This window comes from Nansenia antarctica (assembly GCF_963989245.1).
Source record: "Nansenia antarctica genome assembly, chromosome: 10".
Lineage (NCBI taxonomy): Eukaryota > Metazoa > Chordata > Actinopteri > Argentiniformes > Microstomatidae > Nansenia > Nansenia antarctica.
The window spans coordinates 8,471,990-8,484,489 of NC_137680.1; the positions used below are offsets into that span (position 1 = coordinate 8,471,990).

The 12,500-nt window shown below is 48.4% G+C and overlaps 1 protein-coding gene across 2 annotated transcripts in view; it reads right to left on the reverse strand.

Annotated features, from left to right (window-relative positions):
- Positions 1-2,318: 2,318 nt before the first annotated feature.
- nr4a3 (nuclear receptor subfamily 4, group A, member 3) overlaps positions 2,319-12,500 on the reverse strand; it is a gene marked incomplete at its 3' end in the record, with an annotated part of 20,744 nt that continues 10,562 nt past the window's right edge. For both annotated transcript variants that reach the window (XM_080541315.1, XM_080541316.1), the window contains 5 exons: positions 11,012-11,141; positions 9,876-10,039; positions 9,554-9,753; positions 6,058-6,236; positions 2,319-2,578 (listed from right to left, as the gene is read on the reverse strand). In XM_080541315.1, the coding sequence (XP_080397441.1) occupies positions 2,319-2,578; positions 6,058-6,236; positions 9,554-9,753; positions 9,876-10,039; positions 11,012-11,141 (933 nt within the window). The remainder of the gene's footprint in view (positions 2,579-6,057; positions 6,237-9,553; positions 9,754-9,875; positions 10,040-11,011; positions 11,142-12,500) is intronic.

Below are 12,500 nucleotides of genomic sequence, written 5' to 3' on the forward strand. Positions count from 1 at the left end.
GCATGTTTGAGTGTGTCTATGCATGTGTGTGTGTGTGTGTGTGTGTGTGTGTGTGTGTGTGTGTGAGAGTGAGTGAAGGCAGTGACAGTATGGACGGTTTGCTGTGAAATGTCACCATGGCGATCGATCCTGTTTAACGAGGCTGGAGGCTGATCTGGACCTCATGCTAACATGAACATCCCCCCTCCCCCCCTTCATCCCCCTATCTCTCCTATCCTTACCCTCCTAATCCCCCTCTTCTCTGTGTAAGAGCCTGAGGGTCCCTGGGGGAGAGATGAGGCCTCTCACCTGTCAAGAGGCACATCCCCACTGTGCACACACACACACACACACACACACACACACACACACACACACTCACACACACACACACACACACACACACACACACACACACACTCACACACACACACACACACACACACGCACTCACACTCTCTCTCACACACACACACACACACACACACACACACCGTCTTATCTTACGCACACATGTATTCATCTTTTCGTACTTGCATTTGTAGTCGTATTTATTGTAGTTTATAAGAGATGATGTAATAATCTAGTTTTCCTTGTTTTCCTGACGAAAGGGCAGATAAGAGTCTGTGTATAGGGAAGGATTAAGGGAGAAAAACACCAGACACTGTCAGACAGGATAATCAGAACTAGTTTATGATTTCAAAGTGCTGAACAGAAACTCCAGTGAACCAAAGAGAAAGAAAAATAATCAAACAGGAAAGTCAAACCAAAGAGGGACATTGAAAAAGAAAAACATTTTTTTTTCTTTTTTTTTCTCTTCTTCAAAAAACAATGCACAACTCGTACCACAATATTTGAAAAAGCTAAAAACACTTCAAAATATTAGTTTTGTATATATATATATTTATATATCTATAGAATTTGCTTTTTTTTTCATATTTCAAACCGCTGCTTGTGAGTGTGTGAGTGGGTGGTGGAGGCCTGGGGAGATTCCCATAGTCACAGTCTGAGACATAAACACAGACCGAGCTGTTATAACAGGCTATGACAGCTCATAACAGCTTATAACACACCATGCATATGATCCTGCTCCTCTACACGTACAAACAAAGACAGTATGCAAGAACGTCCTCCACACTCTCACACCACCTCCACTATATAAACATACAAAAAGGGCATGACTGCGGAATGTTTCACCCCTGCCCTTATAGCTATCTGTCGAGCACCCTCTCCTGCTCTCCTCCTTCTGTCTTCCTCCACTCAGGGAGTAGGGTGGGTGTGTGTCTGTGCTTCTCCCCCTCCGAGGGGTGTAAGTGCTTTAAGCCAAATTCTGCTTGCGTTCTTTTCCTCCATAATCCTACTCGCCCCCCTAATTAAAAAATATGAGTTAATAAAAAACATACTACAGCAAGTTCAAGTCTGAGTGACTCAGTCATCAATGGTTAGTGCGCTGTGTCTCCTCTCCTCTTGTGAGCATGAGACTGTCTCTCTCTCTCTCTCTCTCTGAGCTACAGACAGTACAGGATGAGTTCTTAGTATTAAAATAATTTAGAGTTTGAAATGAAACCTTTCCTTATCTATCTGCTGTTCCTTTTTTTTTTTTTTTATAAGATAGCACTTTAAGAAATTGCACTTAGATACAAGAGCCAAACACCATAGTCACTTCGATATGTTCAAAGTTCTGTTTTAATGCGTTCTGTTGAAGGCTCCGTCCTGTGTCTAAGCTGTCACACACACAGGCTGCTGTGTTAAACACACTCACGTCCAACAATGCTCTTGGCTGATGATACGATTAATTAAGAAAACGTCCCTGTTGCACAGGAGGAACCCAAAAAAACACACCTTGTGTTTCCCTGGGACATCATCAGAGTGTTACAAGTTCATTCAAGTAGCCTGAAATCTCCCAGCTGCCCTCCCCCCAAAACAGATCGTCAGACCAGTGCAGGCTTAACCAGGTCAAAAACACAGACAACCTCTGTGTTCAGAAATGTTTTTGTCTTCTTTTTAACAAGACGAGATACAACCCAGCCTGAGGGAGGACAGGGAAAAGTTATTTTTCATTCGTCTTCTTTAAAACCCCTCCTCCTCCCTCGTACGACAAAAAAAATCAGGATCAAATAAAAAGTGGTAAAGCATTTGTATAATAGTCTTTTTTGTGTGAAAAGCATTTTGATTGGTTGTCCTTTTTAAGTGAAAAGCGATTTGATTGGCTGTCTCTCTACGTAAGTCAGAGGTCAGTAGATCCTCTCTCCTCTGGGCGTGTCTGCGTGCTCCTGGGGGGCAGGATTAAAACAGGATGTGACATGTGTGTTCATGGGTTGGAGTTAGGCCAGCCAGCATCAGTAGGGCAGAGTGTCCAGGAACCTGTCGATGAGGGGTGGGGGCGGGACAAGATCCTCCAGCTTCAGGTAGAAGATTCGTTGCAGTCCCTGGGTCCTCTGGGAACGAAGCTCCGCCCTCACGCCCAGCACGCGGCTCAGGGGGGGCGCGGCTTTGGAGGAAGAGGAAGGGCCAAAGCCCAGGTGATCCCTTAGGCAACAGACCACCTTATTCTGAAGCTCTTCAACGCGCTTCGAGTCCTTCAGACCAGGGACCTGCTCTGTGGACACAGAGAGAAAGAGAGAGATATGTTACACACATACACATACAAAGACTGTAGACAGCAAGGGGGACATTAAACACACACACACTCCCAAACCGAAGCTCACCCAGCTGAAAGCACCCAGAAATCACATCGTCTTTTATATTCAATTCCATCGCATTAGGCCCTGCGGCTCATGTTGTTAAACAGACCTTAACCTGTCTCATTCACAGATTACAGATCAATACGCCTCCTAACCTAATAAGTCCTCTGAATAGTATGTACACACATGTACACACACCAGCACACATGCACAAACACACACACACACAAGCACGCACACACGCACGCACGCGCGCACGCACACACACACAAACACACACGCACACACACACACACACACACACACACACACAGACACACACACACACACGCACGCACACACACACACACACACACACACACACACACTAAAAGGTTGACATAAACACAAGTGCCCAGTGCTCAACAATTAGTAGATTATTCGGCCCTGTGAGCAGCCAAATGAGATTAGACACACACACTCCGCTGCCCATAGCAACCCTACTGGCACCTCGTCCAGCCTTAATGTGACACTAACTCATTCTGTGGAGAACAGGGTGTCCAGCCATCACGCACACACACACACACACACACACACACACACACACGCACGCACACACACACACACGCACACACACACACACACACACACACACACACGCACGCACACACACACACACACACACACACACACACACACACACAGTGACTGACTGAGTGTATGTGACAGAGAGTGTGTGTGTGTGTGTGTGTGTGTGTGCGTGTGTGTGTGTGTGTGTGTGTGTGTGTGTGAGTGCTGCATGGTTGGAGGTTTGTAATGCTTGTTTCAGTTTGAGCTGTCCATTATCTGTAGTTTATTTAATCTTTGTTTATGTGACTCTTTTGTCTGCTCAGTGTGTGCTGCAACAGAGTCGCTACGGTCCTCTATTCACTCCAGCTTTCAGGCCACTTACACTCTCTCACTTCCCCACTATCCCTTCTCACTATCCCTTCTTTCGCTTTCTATCTGTGTGAGCTCCTAGGGAGGGATCGATGGCTGTCTTTCTGCGGTGGCCACTCTGCTGCGGTCGATGGCTTGGTGGCTCTAGCGGCTCTGCTGTGGCAGTGTGCTGTGTGCTGTGCCGAGGTGGCAGAGTGCCACTGAGAGTAGTGCGGACGCCATTCCGGAGCCGAGCTCCACGGTGGGCCGGTCGATCTGGCACAGAGTTAAGTGCTCCCCCAGGGGGGGGGGAGAGAGGGGAAGGGAGGTGAAAAGGAGGGGAGTGGAGGAGGGAGGGGGGGGTGGATAAGGGCCTGGTGGAGGAGGGGTGTAGAAAAAATATAACCTTAAAAATATAACATCGAAAAAAGAACAGAGACGGTGCAGTCTCTCTGTCTGTCTTGTCTCTCTGTCTGTCCTGTCTCTTTTTCTGTCTTGTCTCTCTCTCTCTCTGTCCTGTCTCTCTGTCTGTCCTGTGTCTGTCCTGCCTCTCTGTCTGTCCTGTCTCTCTCCTCTGTCCTGTCTCTCTGTCTGTCCTGTCTCTCTCTCTGTCCTGTTTCTCTGTCTGTCCTGTCTCTCTCTGTCTGACCTGTCTCTCTCCTTTGTCCTGTGTCTGTCCCGTCTCTCTCTCTGTCTGTCCTGTCTCTCTGTCTGTCCTGTCTCTCTCCTCTGTCCTTTGTCTGTCCTGTCTCTCTCCTCTGTCCTGTTTCTCTGTCTGTCCTGTCTCTCTCCTCTGTCCTTTGTCTGTCCTGTCTCTCTCCTCTGTCCTGTTTCTCTGTCTGTCCTGTCTCTCTCTCTGTTCTGTCTCTCTCTCTCTGTCCTGTCTCTCTGTCTGTCCTGTCTCTCTCCTCTGTCCTTTGTCTGTCCTGTCTCTCTCCTCTGTCCTGTCTCTCTGTCTGTCCTGTCTCTCTTCTCTGTCCTTTGTCTGTCCTGTCTCTCTCCTCTGTCCTGTTTCTCTGTCTGTCCTGTCTCTCTCTCTCTGTCCTGTCTCTCTCCTTTGTCCTGTGTCTGTCCCGTCTCTCTCTCTGTCCTGTCTCTCTGTCTGTCCTGTCTCTATCCTCTGTCCTGTGTCTGTCCTGTCTCTTTGTCGGTCCTGTCTCTCTGTCTGTCCTGTCTCTCTGTCTGTCTGTCCTGTCTCTCTGTCTGTCCTGTCTCTCTCTCTGTCTGTCCTGTCTCTCTCTCTGTCCTGTCTCTCTGTCTGTCTGTCCTGTCTCTCTGTCTGTCCTGTCTCTCTCTCTGTCTGTCGTGTCTCTATCCTCTGTCCTGTGTCTGTCCTGTCTCTCTGTTTGTCCTGTCTCTCTCCTCTGTCCTGTCTCTCTGTCTGTCCTGTCTCTCTGTTTGTGCTGTCTCTCTCCTCTGTCCTGTCTCTCTGTCTGTCCTGTCTCTCTGTCTGTCCTGTCTCTCTGTCTGTCCTGTGTGTTTTAAGTTGGGATGTGTGTTTAATGTTTTTTATGTATGAGGCAGCTGTGTGAGAGGCACTCACTCACTCACGCAGAGACACAGACACACACACACACACACAAACACACACACACACACACACACACACACACACGTGTTCCTATGTTCTTCACACTTGCACTCTGATTAAAGCAGGCAGGTGTGTGGCAGGTGCAGCAGGTGCTTCCAGAGATCAGATGTACCTCTCGTACAGGGGATGTGTGTCTGTACGTGTGTGTGTGTGTGTGTGAGTGTGTGTGTGTGTGTGTGTGTGTGTGTGTGTGTGTGTGAGTGTGTGTGTGCGTGTGTGTGTGTGTGACGTCAGCACATGTAACCAAATAATCACTGTGACGACACAGTTAACTGAGGGTTAAAGAAAAGTCGATGGACAAAGAGAAGAGGGTGTGTGTGTGTGTTTGCGTGTGTGCGCAGAGACAGCAGCTGCAGTAGACGTTAGTTCCGTAACTCCATGCGCAAACATGTCCTTTTACAAGTACAGCTAAAGTAAAACCGTCTTAAGTGCCAACATTCATGTAGTTGAGGTCTTCTGATGTTGTGGAGCTCAAGTGCTTCGTTACGATAATGAAAACGCAATGAAAAATACATGATCAGTATGGACTGAGGGGTCCAAATATACTGACATCCAACAGATATGTGACAGCAGCTGGTGAAAGGGGGAACAAGTTGGCAACCAATCAAAAGGTTCAGACTTTTACTCTGAACGTTTTTTAAATAAATTGCAACGTTGTTGAAAATCAATGACACACTCGCTCGTCAAGCCAAAATATTGCAATGCAATGGATTCGGTGAGTAATCCCCACTACTATTGTTAGCAGGCTCACCAAACAAGCTTTGTTAGTTGACTAGCGAGTGTGTCATAGATTTTCAACAACATTGACATTTATAAAAAATCTTCGGAATAAATGTCCTAACATTTGGTCGGGTGCTGACTTGTTCCCGCTGCTGTCACATTGACGGCCTTGGTTGTGAACCTCACCTGTGAGCAACACGAGGGCGGCCAGGCAGGCGAATGCCGAGGCATCCAGGTTTAGCCCCTGAAGGTGAGAGGAGAAGTCTCTGATGGAGTCTAGCCATTCACCAAACCCACGAAGGCACTGGAACCTGTGCAGCAACAGACCATTACAGAACACCAGCTTATCCTCTGCCAACACAGACCTGAGACAGAGAGAGAGAGAAAGAAAGAAAGAGAGAAAGAGAGAGAGATTCAGATATGCTCAAATCATTTCAATAGTTAAGTGAATTCGACGTCAATACACAATTTGTATCTCTGTATAGATACAGTGCATATAGATGCTGTGTAGTTAGTGTGCTGTATAGAAATAGAGCGAATACAAAGTAGTACACTGTTTGTATAGAAATAGAGCAGAAAGAGTTGACCTTTGTGCCCTGAGCGACAGTGAGAGTCTGCAGTGGGAATCACATGATCACATGAGTCTTACAATCTCTCCTTTTGATTGTCTGTACTCACGTCTAAGACACTGGGCAAGGAAACAATTACAATAACTACAAATGAGAAACAGTGGCAGTAGACACACACACACACACGCATACACATACACACACACACACACACACAAACACACACACACACAGACACACACACACACACACACAAACACACACGCACATCAAACACAGGCATGTAGCTGATTAAAGTTGTGTTTTCCAAATTAGAGCGTTTTAAAACATTCCTGTGCTTCCGTGTGGTGGTGTGGGGGAAGGTGAAGGATTAGGGCAGAGGGTTGTGTGTGTGTGTGTGTGTGTGTGTGTGTGTGTGTATATCTGTGTGTGTGTGTGTGTGTGTGTGTGTGTGTAGGTGAAGGGTTAGTGCTTTAATGTACCCTGGCTGTGGTACACAGTGGAAACACAGACCCCTAATGAGGAAATGAAAAACCCTCTTAGATGTATTTAACCATCATTCACTCACGACACACAGTCGAAAAAGAGAGGGAGGAGGAGAGAGAGAAAAAGAGAGGTAAAGGGACAGAGAGAAAGAGAGAGAGAGAGAGAGAGAGAGAGAGAGAGAGAGAGAAAGAGAAAGAGAGAGAGGGATGCATGTTCTTTATTAGTGACTAACTGATGGGCGCTGTTTCCTTCATATAAAAATCCCAAAGCAGAGAGCTGACGCATCCACCACAGGAGAGAGAGAGAGAGAGAGGGAGAGAGAGAGGGAGGAGGGAAAGAGGAGGGACGCAAGAGACGAAAGGGAGAGAGAGTCGAGAGAGATAGAGAGAAAGGGGGAGAGCAGGGTGGAGAGTGGGGGAGGAAAGAGAAATGAGTATATGTGTGGGTGTGTTTGTGTGTGGGGGGGTGAGCCTCAAATTACGGTCTGTACAAACATTTGCTCTCTCTTGGGTTTAGCAGTTATGTGAGAGAGATGAAATACTGTGTGTGTCTAATTATCCTTATTATAGTTTAAGAGAGGGACTGCACCCCCTCTCAGTTGAAACACTCACATCAAGGGTTCTCATGCGAGCACTCTCACACAGAATCACTTGGACTGAAGGATGTGTCTGGAGAGAGAGAGTGGCAGAATGGAGAGATGGAGGAGAGGAGGTGCATGTAGAGACACAGCAGACACGATACACTCATACAAGCAACACATCAATACTGTCCAGCAATATATCCCCATACTCACACCCTCACACACACACACACACACACACACACACACACACACACACACACACAGACACACACACACACACACACACACACACACACACACACAGACAGACACACACACACACACAGACACACACACACACAAAGTTTGCTCAGTCCTGTATTTCTGCCATGCATTCCGCTTTGCCCTGACTACATCGTCACCACGGTAATCGACCAATAACCACGACAACAGTTTAAAAATGGAGCACTGATAGCAACACAAGCCCTAGAGGACCGGAGCAAATTTACTCTGCTCACCCTAAACACACACACACACACACACACACACACACACACACACACAGAGAGAGAGAGAGACACACACATGCACACACACACACACACACACACACACACGCACACAAATGCACTCCACATTCTCTCAAACACACATGCATGCACCCTTTCACAAACACACACATAGGTGGGGGGGATCTGGGTTCACCATTGGGTCAATGCACAGCAGTCACAGTATGTATTAGTGTGTGTGTATGTATGTGTGTGTGTGTGTGTGTGGGGGGAGGGTCTCGCTCTCGCAGCCTGATAGAACACTGAGAGACCAGAAGTAAGAAAGTGCTGTTTTTGTCTGTGTGACTTTCCCTGTGTTGTGGGAGCTTGGCTGCTGGTGTGGAGAGTGAGTGTGTCTGTGTGTGTGTGTGTGTTTGATGGAGGCCTCTATGAGTCCCCAGTCGAGAGTGAGTCAGAGGCCCAGCCTGGTGCCCCCTGGTGGGGCTGAGATGCCACCACCCACCCCCTACCCACCCTGCACCTGGGAACCAGGCTGGGGGGACAGAGGAGAATGAAAGTTTAACCAGAAACACCAGAGACACAAGCCTTAGGCTTTGTCTCAAATCTTTACCCTATTGTTTGTGTGTGTCTGTGTTGGTTTTCTGGTCCCAGACAACGGCTTATACAAAGCGATGAGCTTGTAGCCATCCCCCTTGGCCATCCCATAAATTTAACCGGCCGCATGCATTGTGGTGTCAGCGTGGTAACCCATAGCAACCCTGTGACACAGACAGGCTGGGACACTCACAATGGCACCGCAGGTATCTACCCCTGACACTCAGACACACACACACACACACGCACGCACACGCACAAACACACACACACACACACACACACACACACACGCACACACAGAAATTACCAGCAAACACACAGGGGCCCGGAGAGCTCAGTTTGACGTTTTAGTGCATAGACAGGCCTGCATAAAGGTCTGTTAAGTCCTTAGTATCTGTATCTGTTTACTTGATCTCATTCTGCATTGTACATTGTGATGTTCACACAAAACATCCCACTCTCACACACACATGCTTCTGGGCATCAGACACCACTCTAGGGGAACGGGAACTCTGAGGGCGTAGCCTCTGTGATATGGACGATCTCCATTCATAATTCTGTCCCTAGGGGACATTGCTCAGTTCCACTCCTGCTGCTCTGGACTCACACCCACAGAGATAGAACAGTGTTCTGTTCCCCCTCACATCAGCACAACGACAACACACAGACACGGACGCTCACATCAGCACAGTAACACACAGACATGGACGCTCACATCAGCACAGTAACACACAGACATGGACGCTCATATCAGCACGGTAACACACGCAAAGGGAACAGACTACTCCATTTTGATGATGGAGAAAGTCGAGTATAGAGTGTCTGGCACGATCTGTAACCAAACTTATTGTGTAATTCATGCTGAGCTGTGTGTGTGTGTGTGTTTGCATTTAGTCAGAGTGCTCTCAGGTTAGACTAGGTATGTATGTGGCTCCTCCCCGGGGGGGGTCCTGTCTCACCTGTGGGCCAATCGCAGAACAAAAAGCTCCAAGAAAGCCGAATCTATGAGCAGGTTCTGGTCGTCACGGTGAAGCTCGGAGAATCCCGGCAGCCGGTCGGCCCAGCAACGTGTGGTCTCCATAGAGACAGTGAGCAGCCTATAGAATAGCTGGATATGCTGGGCATCGGAGGAGGAGGACGGGGGGTCCGCAGCACTGAACTATGGTACAGAGAGAGGTGGCGGAGTCAGATGAGGCGAGAGACTCACACACACACACACACACACACACACACAGACACACACACACAGACACACACACACACACACACACACACATGTACCTGGCTGTAGTCAAGTTCCCGAGGTGTGCAGTGTGAGTATGCCCTGAGCAGAGCGGAGAGCAGGTTGACGGGGGGAGAGGGGGGGGAGGGCTCTGTCTGGAGGGGGCTCTTTGGTTTGGAGGGCAGGCGGCCTCTACGCCCCTTCAGGTTATCAGTACGCACCACTGTGAAGAGAGAAGTGAACAGAAGAGAGAGAGGGATAAATATCTAAAACGATCCCACATTCCCACTATTCCCACTGTTACTGGCCAGCAGAGGGCAGTGGAGCTGTATGAGTGTTCAAATAAATAATGTGAATACTGGAATGTGTGTGTGCGCGTGTGTGTGTGTGTGTGTGCGTGTGTGTGTGTGTGTGTGTGTGTGTGTGTGTGTCAGTCTTGTCTGTTTTTACCACATCTAATAAGTCAGCGTGTGAGAGAGGAGAGGGTTGGGGTGGCCTAGTGGATATTGAGTTGGACTGAATTGAAGGATGATCAGAAGGTCATGAGTTCAAATCCCACCTGGGTACACCACCACTAGGATGAGTGAGTATGCCCATGAGTAAGGCACTTCGTCCTAAATTACTCCATGGAGACTGTCCCTGTAATCTCTAATTGTAAATCGCTTTGGATAAAAGCGTCTGCTAAATGGTAAAATGCAGAGAGGTGTATAGGGTATACTGGAAAATCAGTATCCTGAGTACCAGTCAGTTTCTGCTTAAGACAACATGTTCTTGTTGCCTTACAGGCCACACTGATGAATGTGACAGTAGTACTGTGTCAGGGTACACAGGCTAAAGCAGTGGAGCTCCATCACACAGGGGTCGGAGGGCAGGGGTTAGGGGTCATTTCCAGTAACCATGGTTTTAGGAGTTCTCGCCTGTGACTTTGAGCAGAGCCCTAGTTTAGTCTAGTGAGAAAGTCCCATTAGGCATGTACACCTGTGTGACCAGGCTATAGGCTGGGCCATTACCGGCCAATCAGACCTTGATTAGAGATGCACACTCCCTCACCACTGAGACTAAGGGGTCAGATTTACCCTTATTAGGAGGTGTGTTCTACAGGAAATCAGTTGTGTGAGTGATTATACATGATTGTGTTAGTGGGTAATGTGAGTGTGTGTGTGTGTGTGTGTGGGTGTGTTCAACTCCTCCTTACCCTCCTTCACCATGCCCACACTGAGGCACTTTTGGAAGCGACAGTACTGGCAGCGGTTGCGTCTCCTCTTGTCGACCGGGCAGTTCTTACTGGCCAGACACACATACTTTGCGTTCTTCTGCACCGTACGCTGTAGCACACATAAACACACACACACACACACACACACACACACACACACAGACAGACACACACACTAATGTCAGTCACAAAACACACACCGGAACGAGAGACACAATCAACCACCAAAACACTTGATTTATTTAATTCAATTCGTGCTTTTTTTTTTTCTCTCCCCAGTGAAGAATGAAAGCGGAAGCTCGCAGGTCATATTTTAATTACGCGCTGAAAGGCTGCGGTGACATCAGTATAATTAGATAAAATTAATTTCCCGACATGCCTCGCCTGCAGGAGGGACAATTTTATTAGCGCGAGGCCTTAACAATGGGGATGAGCGTGTGGCGTGCCGAGGCGGGTCCCGCGAGACAGGGGGACAGCGGCGTGATCGGATTGTTTGTGAAGCTCGCGGGTCAGTTCCGTGGCACCTCCGGGGCCTCGCGCATCGCGCCTCTCAATGGGCCCCGCGGGAGCTGTTTTCTCCTCGGCTGGGCTCGCGCGATTATTACTGACCTTATTAAAATGAAATCAGAAACGGGCCACGCGGGGGCCCGGGCTCGCTCCCCTCGCGGAGAATAACAATAATAATTTGATAGTTTATTGAGTTGTCAGTGGACATCCATCCTCGTGCCCGCGCGCGCTAACGGCACGATCCAATGGGACGGGTGCTGTGCCCTTGCCTTGCACCCATGCTTACAAACGGAGCCCTGCGCACGGGACAGTCCTGCGTGTTTGCGGTGAGAAAGGTACCGGCACACACAGTAATTAAAGCTCTAAATAAGGAAACTGAACCAGCTGGATATGCAGCCTGTAATGACTGGTCCTTATTTAATCACATATTTGAACTGCAGTCGTTTCTTGGCGCGGTGTTCGGAGGCGTGTCAAGAGACCTAGGCCTACGGCACGCGAGAAATAAACGCAGATAGGGCGTGTATATTAAGCTCAATATTAAGCCCTAAAAACATTCTTGTCATCTGTGGGTGTGGGTCATTATCTGCCCAATAATGTAGCCTGGAGAGAGAGAGAGAGAGAGAGAGAGAGAGAGAGAGAGAGAGAGAGAGAGAGAGAGAGAGAGAGAGAGAGAGAGAGAGAGAGAGAGAGAGAGAGAGAGAGAGAGAGCGAGCAGTATGAAGATCAAGTCCAACAGAAATGGGGGGAGGGGGTCTCTCTTCCTTTAACGCCTCTAAAACACATCAAAACAAATAAATCCAATTAGGGACCCTTTGCGCCACACATGCCCATTCCCCCGGGAGACCAATAACACACCAATTATTCCATATGCTCCGGCGCAAGGGCGGAACTGCCGCGTAATGGAGGGCATCGCTGGATGAGAGGCGTTGCCATGGCACTCCTGATCGCTGTGAATGTCTCC